The 14,824-nt window shown below is 44.9% G+C and overlaps 1 protein-coding gene across 1 annotated transcript in view; it reads left to right on the forward strand.

Moving 5' to 3' along the window:
* Positions 1-14,824, forward strand: part of LOC144698978 (netrin receptor UNC5C-like) — a 328,929-nt gene that overhangs the window by 213,191 nt on the left and 100,914 nt on the right. The window contains exon 2 of the mRNA XM_078570534.1: positions 13,102-13,323. Coding sequence (XP_078426660.1) covers positions 13,102-13,323 — 222 coding nt within the window. The remainder of the gene's footprint in view (positions 1-13,101; positions 13,324-14,824) is intronic.

The following is a 14,824-nucleotide window of genomic DNA, read 5'->3' on the forward strand; positions in this document are numbered from 1 at the left end:
CATCATTTTTCACGTGCCCCTCTTCGTGTGACTGAGTCACATGTGGGGACATGTTTATATCATTTGTAAAAAAGGTTATTTTTGTATTTAAAAATCTTCAGCTCCCTGAGGCAGCTCTGTGCCTTCAGGGAGCTTTCAGTGCGTGCTCCCCCACGTATGCGCACGCTTCAGCGCTCGCGCTCCTCCCACCTCCACCCCGGCAATGTTGAGGCTCTTAGCGCGCCTTTCACGCTGGCTGGCCATTAATTGGCCATTAATTGGCCAGCCAATGTGAAATCGCGGTCGGAGCCCGATTGCCGGCGGCGATTGGTCTCACGGCTGTTCCCGGGCCCGCCTGGCGAGGGGAAAACCCTGCCCTTTGAGTCTAAAATACTCCTTTGGACAGACATCTGTCACGTTCAGTTAAAGTATTAATTTTGAGAAAAACACTGAAAATGAGGTACGTGTGAATTACCTATTTATATTTTGCTGGTGAAGGTGACTTCATAATTCATATGTTCAAAGTGAGGTGTGAGTCATTTTCATTGGCAAAGTATAAATAGAGATTACATACTTAACTATTACATATCCTATTTATAGCAAAACAGCAGAAAGAATAAATGAGTTATAGCGTTAGATTTGTTTTACTCTAGATCCTGTCTGTTTCAAGACTACTCATCACACCTATGCCTTTCCTTATTTCATTCTGCGTTGAGATTCATTTCCAATGCTTCATTACCTCCAGATACATGACTTCTCTTCACTTCCACAACTCCACCTCCATTTTCCCTCAAACTCCCTCATCCTCTTCCTGCCCAACTCACCCACCAACCTGTCCTCACAGACATCCACCAGCTCCCTGTCTATCAATGTATTGAATACAACCCTCTCCGTATATTTGCCCCAAACCCAGCCCTGCTTCTTTAGTCTTTCACACCCATGCCTAGATCCATGTGCTCCAGTGTTCAGACATGATGTCCAACCTTCAGCCACTCAGTTCTGCTCTCTGGAACCAGGGCATTCCCTGTCACCCCACTCCCCTTCCTCCGCACCCCCCCTCCCCACCAAACCTTATCCACCAAATCTTGCTTCTTCTTTCTCACCTTTAAACCACATTTTCTCTTTGCCCGTGGCTTTGGCTATTCCTTCTTCTGTGGTTCATAGAATGATACAGCACAGAAGGAGCCCAATTGGCCCATAATACCTATGCCTGCTCTTTGAAAGAGCTACTCTATTGAAATAGCTACTAGAGAGCAGTATGAATATGAGGTGACGAGATGTTTGGTACTTTACACACTGAAGTTAAGCAGCTTCTTGAAGCCACAGGAACCTACCATTACATCAAAGTAGTTAGTTCTGATCTCATTGAAGTGTGGCACATAATCATCTCATTTTAATTCCTTGATAGAACATAATTTTTCATATGTAAAGGGTAACATGCTTTAAGTGTGATTTCTAGTTTCTTATTTCAACTGCATCAAATACTAAATTTGGAAGGGAGTGATTTATATAATTGTACAGCAGGGATTTCAGGAAAACCAAACAGGTAGTTCTCAGCTGGGAGTTTTCATAATTCCTACAGTCCTGATTTTATATATGTTTTACTTTGATTCCCATCAGTCTGATCATGCCAGGAAAGGATGTACCAAAAGTTTCAAAAAATGGTCTCTTTTTTTTTTGGGATCAGGGTGACTCCAGGGTGAAGTGCTTGGAGAAAAGTCAGCCCTCGTACCCCCGTGGCAGGAGTGTGATCCAACAATCGTACCTCAGGACTCCAAAGTGCCCTCGGGCACAGCTGCTTGACCAATCTGACTCACTGATCGAGAGATGGAGCGGTCGAGCTGTCACTGAAGGTTGAAATTCTTCCAGCATAACCACAAAAAATGGCAACAAAATACATTGGCGATCACACCCTCAGCTGCCTGGCCCTGCTCTGGAATTCCCTCCCTTAGCCTCTCTACCTCCCTCACCTCTTTTAGAGTGCTCCTTATAATCTACCTCTTTGTGTAGTGTTGAATTGTTCTGTGCTTGATCAGGCGAGTCTGTTTACAATTAATGTTAACTGTGCTTGATTGGTTAAGCCTGGCTGTGGACTCCGAGAAAAGTAAACAATGCTGTAGAAAGAGCTGGAAGCCAGAGCTAGAAGCATGGAGCAGACATTTTATAGCACTGTGAATAAAACGTGTTACATATGTAGAAACTAGCGTCAGCTCTGCAAAAATGTGAGATATAAAATATATACACTTCGACCAAACTTTTGGTCACCTGTCCTGATGTCGTCTTACGTGTCTCGATGTCAAACTTTGTTTGATAATTGCTTCTGTGAAGTTGCTTGGGGCATTGTGCTGTGCTAAAGGTGCTATATAAATGCTGCTGTTGTTGGAGGGATCAACCTGATATTCTTCCATCTCAACTCCCCACAGCCCAATGCATCAATACTCTAGATGGTTGAATGATTCTAAGCTGGGCAAGTGACAGGAAACCCCCTGATGGACTACGCAGGTTAGGGTCAAACACACTTTGTAGAGTTAGGTGTCATTCTATTTTTTTAACCAGTTGGTGGATGTCAATTTGACTGGTATACCGACAACTGGTTGCCCTGAATCAAGTGCCTTGATTTGAATCAGTGTTACTTCACTGCACGTTACAAGCCATGCAAAACATCTCGTATAATTCAGTATCATTGCTCAAGATTTATAAGTTAAATAATTTATCCTGGCATTTGTTGAATTGCAAAAGTCAATAAAATCAAAGGTTATCAATGCCCCAAAGCTATAGTGAAACTCTGAGCAAGCAGCTCAACCTCTCTGGGCTGTTTCACTGGGGGAGCACGCACCCATTCAAAATGATAAAGGTGAGTTGTTGTTTTATGCCGTCAATAACATGATGCAAAGGCAAGCTGTCAAATACCGAAACCATTCAACCTTAAATCCTAGAATGACACAACACAGAAGGAGGCTATTCGACCCATCATGCCTGTGCTACCTCTTTGAAAGAGCCACCCAATTAATTCCACTCTCCTTCACTTTCCACATGGACCTGAAAATTCTTCCTTTTCAGTTCCTCCTTTAAGTTCCTCTTTTATTCGTTCGCGAGATGTGGGCCCATCTCATTTGCCCTTGAGAAGGTGGTGGTGAGCTGCCTTCTTGAACCGCTGCAATCCCTGTGGTGTAGGTACATCCACAGTGCCTTTTTTTTAATTCATTCACAGGATGTGGGTGTCGCTGGCTGGGTCAGCATTTATTGCCCATTCCTAATTACCCCTTGAGAAGGTGGTGGTGAGCTGCCTTTTTGAACCGCTGAAGTTCCTGTGGTGTAGGTACACCCACAGTGCTATTAGGGAGGGCGTTCCAAGATTTTGACTCAGTGACAGTGAAGGAACAGCGATATATTTCCAAGTCAGGATGGTGAGTGGCTTGGAGGGGAACTTGCAGGTGGTGGTGTTCCCATCTATCTGCTGCCCTTGTCCTACTCTCACCGTCCTTTCAGCCTGCGCATTCCAGATTACAACAACTCAGTATGTAAAAAGAAAATTCCCTTGATCTCCCCCTTTTCTGGTCCTTTTGGCAATTATTTTAAAATAATCCATTAAAGTAGCTGGTGGAATAATGTGGGGCGAATTAGGCATCCAAGCCAGAATCATATGTCCCATCATGTTCAGTTTGAAAGGGCACACTGTATATTGGAAAGCAGAGTGGTTATCAGTTATTGTTTAGAGACATTCTTTTTGCTGATGTAAGTAATTCTGGCATGTGGGGATTAAAATTTGCATTCAGACATTCGACAGCACAGGAGAGCTAAAATTGTTAACTCTGTATATTTGTATTGTCAATGGCATTCTGAATGATTTATGAACTATCAGAATTTAATTTGACTGTTTTTCACTGGTGATTGCAAACAAGCCTTGTCCCCACCCACATAGCTCGATCTCAAGATGAAACCCACCTCGACAGATTAAGGCTCTCTATTTATGCTCCACCATGATTGATTGACATCCTTAAACGCGGTGAGGAAATATTGTTTGCAAATGAGTCCTCTGTAGACTACATAATTCAATTGGTGGATGAACTGTCAGTTTTCGAGGTATTAAATGTGGAAGTAGTTATTAACTTGAGATATGTGAATTTGGATAAAAACAATGAATTTCAGACTTCAGTTGAGAACAGTTAAGGCAGTTGTCGTTCCCCCATTTTTCTCCTGGACCAACTTGTTGGGGGACTGTTGCCCCCTGTGGGACCGGGCTCACCTGATGCCACGCTAACTCAAGAGCTTTGGCCGGACCTCACCAGGAGCATGGCGTTCAGCTTCGGGCAGCGCAATCCAAGAAGGGCATGTTGGCCTCAGAGGGAGCGGATGCAGCACGGGTTTGCCGGAATAACACCAGAACATAAAGAGTTAAATTATGAGGAGCAGCTGCATGAACCTGGCATCTTTCCCTTGTATTTCGAAGACTGAGAGGTGACCTAATCGAGGTGTTTAATGGGATTGGAGACGGAGAGGGTATTGAGAAACTGTTTCGTCCAGTCGGGGGGAATTCAGAGCCGTAGCCTCAATATTGGAGCTACACTATTCAGGAGTAAAGACAGGTTGCATCTTTCGTGCAAAGCTTATTAGGAACCCGGGCTACTCTCCTTCCAAAGGTGCTGGGTGCTGGAACTATTGATATTTCCCAGATTGAGATTGATAGATTTTTGCTAAAGCAAGGGTATGAAGTGCTATAGAGCAAAAGCAAGTCAGTGGAGTTAAGATACAGATCAGCCATGGTCTAAACGAATGGTGGAACAGGAACGAGGGACTGGTCTTGGCCCCGTGTTCCGAATACCTCTTCAAAATAAGATCAAAATACTGGGGTACTCAGTGACCCTTTATCTTACATAAAATAGTTACAATGCCAAGTGAGCAGCCAGATGCTGTGCCTAATACTGTTTCACATAGAATTATCACAACATTGCATCTCTGGCAACCAACCAGTGACTTCATGGACAGTTGGTACCTCCAGCACCTCTGCTCCTCCCTGTGTTGAAATATTGGGCTGCATCTTATGGCTGGGCATGTTTTAGCACCTGGAACATTCTTGAAATTTTAATAAATTTATTTGTTCATGGGATGTGGGCATCACTGGCTGGGCCAGCATTTATTGCCCATCCCTAATTGTCCTTGAGAAGGTGGTAGTGAGCTGCCTTTGTGAACCGCTGCAGTCCGCATGGTGTAGTGCTGTTAGGGCAGGAGTTCCACTGGCAGAAATGGTGATGTAGTTCCAAGTCAGGATGGTGTGCGGCTTGAAGGTGGTGGTGTTCCCACGTGTCTGCTGCCCTTGTCTTTCATGATGGTAGGGGTCATGGGTTTGGAAGGCACTGTCAAAGGAGCCTTAGTGAGCTGCTGCAGTGCACCTTGCAGATGGTACACACTGTTGCAACGGTAGTAGAGGGCGTGAATGTTTAAGGTGGCGGATGGGGTGCCAGTCAAATGGGCTGCTTTGTCCTGGTGTCGAGCTTCTTGAGTGTTGTTGGAGCTGCACTCACCCAGGCAAGTGGAGAGTATTCCATCACACTCCTAACTTGTGCCGTGTAGATGGTGGACAGGCTTGGGGGAGTCGGAAGGTGAGTTATTCTCTGCAGAATTCCCAGTCTCTGACCTGCTCTTGTAGCCACAGTATTTATATGGCTGGGTCGGTTCAGCTTCTGGTCAATGGTAACCACCAAGATGCTGATAGTGGGGGATTCGGCTAAGGTAATGCCATTGACTGTCCAGAAGGGATGGTTAGATTCTCACTTGTTGCAGATGGCCATTGCCTGGCACTTGTGTGGTACGAATGTTCCTTGCCACTTATCAGCCAAATCCTGAATATATTTCTCAGCATCACACCAGACAGTGCATTTTGCACAATGTTTTTTCTGTATCTAAGTACCTTTTCTCTCTCAGTCTCATGTTCTCTTTTACTCTGTCTCTCTCCTCTCTATATATCTGTCTGTCCCACTTGTCTGTCTCAGTCTATGTCCGTCTTTGTTACCCTCCCTTTCTGTATCTCTTTGTGACTGTCTGCCTGTGTCTCTCTTTTCTTTCTCTGTCTGGCTCTATCTGTTTCACCTTGTATTTGTGACTCTCTCTCTCTTCCATCTCTGCCTACCACTCTCTTTCTTTATCTTTCTGCCTCTCTCTCCTGCTCTATGCCCCCACCAGGCATGTTTTGGGCAGGGGGGCATGTAGAATAGGGTGGGTGCGGGCGCCCACCCCGCCACCTTCCTGCCCATCCCCGAGCTCACCCCCATAATACAGGATGTGGGCGGGTGCCAAAATCGGCAGCCACCCACCGTATTTAAATAGGTAATCAAGGGTCGATATAGTTTGTTATCAAGCCAATTGACCCTCACAATATGCTGCCCACGCCATAAAACGTTTGGCATGGGCAGTTGGGCTGGTGCGGGCAGCCAGATTTTTAACAAAGTTCTTCAAAAGGGGTGTTCAATCTTCAGGGCCTGCCCTTTGCTGATTGGGGAGTGGGGAGGGGTCAGCCCCACCTAAGATCGAAAGCTCCCCTTTCTCCCTACTTGCCTGGAACACTCTCTCCCACCCCACACCCCCCAACCCCCAGCCTGGCTTACCCAATCCCTCCCTGCCCAAGACCCAGACTTACCTGCTGCGGAGATCCATGGACCTTCTTCCTTCTTCTCCTGCAGTCCCAGCAGCAGCCGCTGATGTGCTGTTGGCAGTGCCAGGGACTGATGGAGCTGCCAGCTAACCTGATTGGCTGGCAGCTCCAGAGGGCGGCACTTCGCCCCTCCCCCAACCGCCAGGAGGGGCAGAAGTCACATTTGGCCCTTGTTTAGGCCGCGTGGGCCAGTGTGGAGCGTGTCAGCTCCCCCACACGCCCCTCCACCCCTGTATTATTCAGCCCTATATTTCTCTCTCCCTCTTTATTTCTTCACCAGAGTGGGCTTCAAGTTGCCGTGGGTTCACCCAGTTCACTGAGCTTTGGCACATGATAAAGTCTGGGTCTGGGAGTGGATAAACAGAGGACACATCGCAGTGGTTATAGGCCAGAGGCATTTTGTTCAATTGTTCTAATGCACTTCTGGCTGGTGTCCCACATTCTACCTTCCATAAACTTGAGATCATTCAAAACTCTGCTGCCCGTGGCTTAACTTACTGCAAGTTCCGTTCCCCTATCACCGCTGTACATGCTGACCTGCATTGGCTCCCAGTCAAGCAAAGCCTTGATTTCGAGATTCCTATCCTTGTTTTCAAATCCCTCCATATCCTTGCCTAACCTTATCTCTGTAATCTCCTCAAACTCCAAAACCCTCCGACATATCTGCACTCCTCAAAATCTGACCTCTTGTACGTTCCCAATTATAATCGCTCCACCATTGATAGCTGTGCCTTTGACTGCCTAGGCCCAAACTCTGGAATTCCCTCCCTACACCTCTCTGCTTCTCTACCTCACTTTCCCTCTTTAAGACACTTCTTAAAACCTACCTCTTTGACCCACCTTTGGTCATCTGACTAATATCTCCTTATATGACTTGGCTTCATATTTTGTTTTATAATGCTTCTGTAAAACACCTTGGGATGTTTCATTACATTAAATGCGCTACATAAATATAAACTGTTGTTGCTGAATTAAGTCAATTGATTTCATTATTATTGTATAACTGACAGTGCATCAGAACCCTTCTTCACTGTTAAACAAGCAAGATCTAATTGCATAAGATGTACATTTATATTCATCATTCCATTATTATACTGTAGAAATGCTAGATTATTACAGGCATTCTGGGCTTCATTCATTAGTCGCTTGTGAATTGTTGTGAAATCTGTCCCAAGGTGCTAGTCACTGGTAGTAGAAGCAGAAATTAATGCTTCAGTCTGGCAGTTAAAAAATTAAACACTGAAGCTTATGTCTCTGAAAGAACATCTAGAGGCAGCGGGATGAAAGAGAAGGGATTCACACCATTGGATGTTGGCTATTCTGAACTTGGTTTCTAGGGAATGAGGGATCAATGGAGTAAAACTTCCTTGGGATGAAATTACAATGGGTCTGTTATCACAGCGAGCAAAGTAATCTCGAGGGAAGGCTTCAACATGTTAGATTACTAGAACTGCGCAACATGACTCCTTGGGGCCAGTTTCACTCAGGTAGCCAATAAGGATATCTGCAACAAGCAGGGTTTCCAACCACCCAGGCTGGTCCTGGAGCCACAGAGTCATTTATGGCACAAAAGGAGGCCATTCAGCTCATCGAGTCTATGCCAGAACTCAAGGTAAATTCCCTGGACTCCACAGTGAGCAACTCAGGAGAGAATTCATAGGGGCATCTAAAAAAAGGAACAGTTTTTTTTCCCCCCAATTTTCTTTGTTTATTAGTTTGGGAATGATGGGGAGTGGGAATAAAGGTCATGTGATTGGGTGGGACACTGGGAGGCTGGAAGTCATGTGATGAAACCTCCAGTAATACGTCCAATTGGAGTTGGGAGCCCTGATATGTATGAAGTGGAAAACGGCACACAGCTAGAACAGGGATTGGGGTTAAGACACATTGTTGGAACAAAACAATGAGATCTTCATCCTGCAGTGACCTGGAAATGATCTGTAATGTCTATACCACAGAATCATAGAATTGTTATAGTTCAGAAGGAGGCCATTCAGCCCATTGTGTCGGCACCAGCTCTCCAAATGAACAAGTCACTTAGTGCCATTCTCCCACCTTCTCCCTGTAACCTTGCACATTCTTCCTTTTTGGATAACAGTCTAATTCCCTTTTGAATTCTTCAGTTGAACTTGCCAACACCACACTCTCAGGCAGCGCATTCCAGATCTTAACCACAAACTACGTGAAAAAGTTTATCCACATATTGCTTTTGCTTCTTTTACCAATTACTTTAAAGCTGTATATCTCATTGCGTTGATAAGAAGTATCTGACAACAGTTGCCACCTCACCAGAGAGAGGGCATTCGAGGGACAGTGGTGGCGGTGGGGGGGGCGGGGGGTGGGGGGGTGGGGGGGGATGGGTTTTGCATTGCCCCATTTCCGATCAGAGCCTGGTTCATCTTTCTCCGGAGCCCGGGTGATCTCTCTGGGAACGCTGTATTGATTGCCAGCTTAGCGAGGAGGCGCCTGATTGGTTCAACAGCCTCAAGCTCTCAATCTGGAGCAATCCAATAGCCCTCAGTGCGCCTGTAAATCGGGCAACTCAAGAGTTCGAGGCTATCAGATTGCTCAGTGCATAACACTGATTGCCTGAGCCTCAGCATGTTCTGTTACCTAGCAACTATGTCACTTTGGTAATAGCTGAAATTATCTTGTTTCCTGTCTTTTATTTCTCCGCCCTTATTTTTTAATCTGCTACTGACCAGTTAGCAATAAAATATGAAAGAAAAAACAGAACAATTTTAACTATTCCAGCAACATTAAGCCTCCAAATGAAGTTCAAATCAACAGCAAGGAGTGAGCGGCCAGCCCTAATGCTCTAAAGACAAAACATGAAAACAGAGAGCAATAAAGGGGCGGATTTTCAAAGTGGGGTCAGGAACCCAACAGCTGGATGAATTCTGGGCCCCAAACACCCCACCTCAACTGTGCCGCTCTTGTGGTGCTATTTTTAAATGTAAATACCTTAATCGGGCAGGAGATAAACTAGTCACTCAATTCATGGCGACAAGTGCCTCCAGGAGTTGGGAGCTGCCTGCCTGGATATGCAGGAAGGGTAGGTGGCGGCCATGTTGGGGCCTGCCACTGCCTTGCTGAAGAGAGCAGGCCGCTGCTCAGATGGACACGGAGGATAAATGATTGCCCAAGAGGGTGACTGGACCAAACCATGGTGTTGTGCACATTCCTGCATAGATTGCCTCAGGGCCTGATAAATTCTACCATCAAATTAAAAACTTTCCTTTGGCCTGAGATGAACCTGACAGCTGTATGTGCACTAACGTATGCCAGACTTATTTGGATTTGCTGAAATCAGCTTTAAAACTTGCATTCCCAGCCCCTCAACAGGTTCCTAAGGAGCTCAATGGGCCGTTAATTAGTGTTAATTCTCCGTTCCCTCCCCACCCCCAGCCAACCCTTTCAAAATTTGAAATCTCCCCAGAGACATCAGGATCCAGAGATGACTTCCGGAACTGGGATTTTCAAATCACACCCACACCAGATCCCAACCCGGCTGCCATTTGAAATTCCAGCCCAAAGAACCTGAATAAATAATCCACATAGTAGTTGAGACAATTGCCCTTCCCCTCCTGCCCCACCCTCCCCCACCCTCCCCCAAATAGATATAGAAATGTATAAGAAAAACCGGAAACGACAAAATAAATGCAATTCGAGTGATCAACGATAAGGAGCCCGAGGCACTTCTCCCAAATGAACAATGTCTAAACGAAGAGAACGCAAAGAGGCAAAATCCAGGAAGTCTTGAAACAGAGAGTGAGACAGAGAGGGGCTGCGTTAAAATAAAAACACCCTCTATAACTATTTGAATGTTTAGGTCACATAAGAGCGTTGGAGTTGATCTGGTAGATAATGAGAAACCATTTCGTCTAGCAGAGGGATCCAGAACAAGAGGGCATAATGTCACAGGCCATTCAGGGGTGATGTCAGGAGGTATTTCTTAACACAAAGGGGAGTGGAAATCTCTCCCGCTCAAAAATAGTTGAGGCTGGGGGTCAATTGAAAATTTTAAAAGTGAGGTTCGGGGATGTTTGTTGGGTAAGATAATTAAGAGTTACAGACCCAAGGTTGGTAAATGGAGCTAAGCACTGTTGAACCATGATCTAATTGAAGGGCAGAATTGAATGGTCTTGAAAGACTAACTGACCTCCTTCTGTCCCTATCCTGTTCGCGTGACATACTTTGTCCTCAGTTGTACCTGAAAACTGCAAATAAGGTCCTACAACTGACGTAGAACACCAATTTGTATATGGAAGCAGCTTCTCGCCTGTTTCTGGCAGGAGTGCTAAGTGGCCATTTATAGACCTGCCTGAAAATCACATCAGGCAGGGTTTGAGTGCCCACAAGGCAGCCACTATTTCCCTGCCCGCTTCAGGGGTCGGGCACCTTGCGAATGATCTGGTGGAATTGTTCTTTGTGTGCGAGGCAGTCGAAAATAGCCCGCTGAGCACTGTGAATCAGCGCACATTGGGACTTGAGCCTGGCTCCTTCTGGGTCAGTGCATTTCTGCTGATGTCCAATGGGGAGCAGAGACATCGCATTATCCATTCATAATCGCAAAATGTTATAGGTCCTCTTGTCTTGATTTAAATAATGAAGAGCTCTGGTTCTCAACCTCATGGGTAGTCTTCACTTCAAGCTCATGGTAGATTCATGATAAAAAGTGCTGCCAACAGCAACAACAGGGGTTAGACAGTGGAGAGGCAATGGTTGACCTTTACGTTTGCTACCTCCAGTCTGATGCCCCCACCTCACCCCCATCTGGTCCTCTCGCGATCATCTATCACACTCTGACCGAGGGCTGGACTTTCTGTGTGTTAGTTTGAAGTGTCAACCAAAATGGACAAGGGAACCAAAAGGTTAATAATCGAATAGATATGCCTTACATTTGATCCTTCAAAACAATAAATCTCACAACCATAGGCCAAAGCTACGTCAACACTGGGCGTGCTGGAGCAGGCTGGTGCCACTGGAAAGGCATGGCTGATAAAATGGAGCCTGTGCCAAGAAACCAAGAAACCCATAATATTCCAATGGGATTTCAACGCCTATTTTCAGAAACGGCCAGTGTAGACTGTCAAGTGCCTCTGACTCTTTCCGATATCTCTGGGCTCGTGGACTGTTTGTCAAGTGTCAGTACTTGAGTCTTTGTCAAGCTGTAGGGGGTCTTTCATCCATTGAACTCGATGGACAGAAGATCCCGAGGGCCCCACTAACCTCCCCCCTCAACTTACTAACGGAGGAACTGAGAGGTGCAAGAGTGATCCCACCTCTCCATATTAAAACCATGAGCTATCCTTCAACCCCCCCATCCCCCTCCTCTCCCTATCACCCTCAAATGTTTTGGGACATATTTATTGTTGCATGAAAGGCATTTTCCATATAGTGATAGCAGTTTAAGTTGCTGAGTGGATTTGACGTTTTAAGGAGCTGTATTCCTTTAGGTAGCACCATTATATGTTATCACCCATGTGGGTGTGGCCAATTTTTATGGCTAATTGTGTAGCTTGTTTCCATGGTTGTATTAAAGCTCGACATTTTCACCTAAACATGGTTAATATTGTGGTCCAGTTTATGTGCAAATCTAAAGGTAAACACAGCTTACGAGTATAAGATGGTTTTGAAAAATATTGCATGATCTCATGTTTAGCCTAAAGCCGGATTTGCAATGAGTGAACCAAGGAAGGATTAATGCTGGGATTAAGAAACATCTGAATCCTACCTGGGAATTCTGATTTACCACTTGTTTGTACTAGTCGAATTTATAAGCGACGTAAATATTGTGAACTAATAGCAGTGCCTCATGAGCTTCTGCTGTGCCTGATATTTTTCTTCCAGTAGCATTTTGATACAAGGCAGCAGATCATTGCTTATGCAATAAATGGAATAGTTCCTCTCAAACCGTATGTCTACAGACATCAGAGCAGAGAAGGTCCAGGGGAGATTTAATAGAAGCACTCAAAATCATGAGGGGTGTTGTTAGAGTAGATAGGGAGAAACTCATTCCACTGCAAGAGGGTAGGCAACCAAAGGATACAGATTTAAGATAACTGGCAAAAGAACCAGAGGCTAAATAGGGAGTTTTTTTTTTATGCAGCCAGTTGTTAGAATCTGGAATACACTGCCTGAAAAAATGGTGGAAATGGAATTTGATGGAGAAACTTGAAGGAAAAAACCTGCAGGGCTGTGGAAATAGGACAGGGTAATGGAACTAATAGAATTACTCTATCAAAGAGCTGGTACAAACATTATGAGCTGAATGGCCTCCTTCCTTGCAGTATTAGCATATGATTCCAAGAATTATTAATATTCAATGAGAATAAAATGATTGCAGGTGGATTCCACTTTTTACTTGACTAGGGTTACATTGTGGTGCAATGCTAGGTAGAGTGTGCTTTAGAATATGCTACATCATGAACGTATTTCTTACCCTTTACCTCTTTCTTTGTTCCCCGCAGAAGATGACATCTTTGGGGAACTTCCCGAATTCTTCCCGTCTGATCCTCCGGAGCCCCTTCCCCATTTCCTGATTGAGCCCAGGGATGCGTATATTGTGAAGAATAAGCCAGTGAACCTGTACTGCAAGGCTACCCCTGCCACTCAGATCTACTTCAAGTGCAACAGTGAGTGGGTTCATCAGAAGGAGCACACCACTGCAGAACATGTGGATGACGCCTCTGGTGGGTCTTTATTAATGTATTCCCATCAGCCATTGTCTCACAAATTGGTGCTTGTACTCTGTAGAAGAAAGAACTTGCATTTGTATATCACTTTCACAGCCTCAAGTCGCCACAAGGCACTTTACAGACAATTAAGTGTCGAGGCATAAGTAACGCCACAAAACAATTTGTACATAGCAGGATCCTACAAACAGCAATGTAATAGTGACCAGATTATCTCTTTTTGTGATGTTAAATATTGGCCTAGGACACCAAAGAGAACTCCGTGCTTTTCTTTGAAGTAATGCCATGGGATCTTTTTCATCCATCAGAGAGGGCAGACGGGGCCTCATTTTAATGTCTCATCTGAAAGACGGCACCTCCGACAGTGCAACACTCCCTCGGTACTGCGCCGGGAGTGTCGGCCTAGATTTTGCACTCAGGTCCTGGAGTGGGACTTGAACCCACGACCCTCTGACTCAGAGGCACCCACTGAGCCACAGCTGGCATCAGTGACCTCCTATTGGTGCCCCAGCGCAAGGTTAGAACGGCGCTCCCTGCCTGGCTGACTCTGTGTAGGAAATATGGAAACTTTCTCTACTTTCACCCTATCAAATCAAACCCTTTCATAATTGTAAAGCCCTCTTACCAGCTCTCCACTCAGTCGTCTCTTTGTTAAATGGGAGATCCCAGCCTGTTCAATCCTTGAACTCGGATCAAATGATCCAATCCTGTTATTATATCTATAAATTCCATTGCACGAGTCTCAGCATCAAGCCCAACAGCCTGTCAGATCTCATTAATAGTTTACTCGGGTAAGCAACCAGTACCAGATTTTTAACTTTCACTGATGTTACTCTGTTTCACTGTGATTCCTTCAGATCTCCATTTCACCCTCCCTCCTCTCCTGCTGCCTCCCCAACCCTCCAGTAAAATATTACAGCTTGCCAGCTAATTGTTATAATATTTCATCAAAGAGTAGCTATATTCAGATGAAGACATGTGAAAGTAAAAGAGTTGAACTATCGCAGTTAATCTGTTTCTCTCTTTTAAAGAAATAATGAACAATCTGTTTGGATCAGACGCTTCAACATCCAATATGAGACCACATCTGCTGTTTCCAAATGTTTGATCACACTACTTTCAAGTTGTATGTCAAAACATTTGAATTTACACTCTGGAAGAACTCAAAAGCATATAAATCTGATCCTATCTATTATATAAAAAAGGCTATTTCAGTTTTTTGAAAGATGCTGTTATTACTATTAGCCTTCAGAATCATATCACTTCTCTCCTCCAATTGTGACCTCTTGAGCATCCCCTATTTTTATTGCTCCAATATTGGTGGCCATGCCATCAGCTGCCTGGGCCCCAACCCCTGGCCTTCCATGCTACATCTTTCCAACTCGCTCCCCTCTTCTACATCACTCTTTAAAACCTATCTCTTTAACCAAGCTTTTGGTCACCTGTCCTAATATCTCTTTATGTGGCTCAGTGTCAAATTTTGTTTGAAAACATCCCT

This window comes from Cetorhinus maximus, chromosome 1 (genome assembly GCF_964194155.1).
Source record: "Cetorhinus maximus chromosome 1, sCetMax3.hap1.1, whole genome shotgun sequence".
Lineage (NCBI taxonomy): Eukaryota > Metazoa > Chordata > Chondrichthyes > Lamniformes > Cetorhinidae > Cetorhinus > Cetorhinus maximus.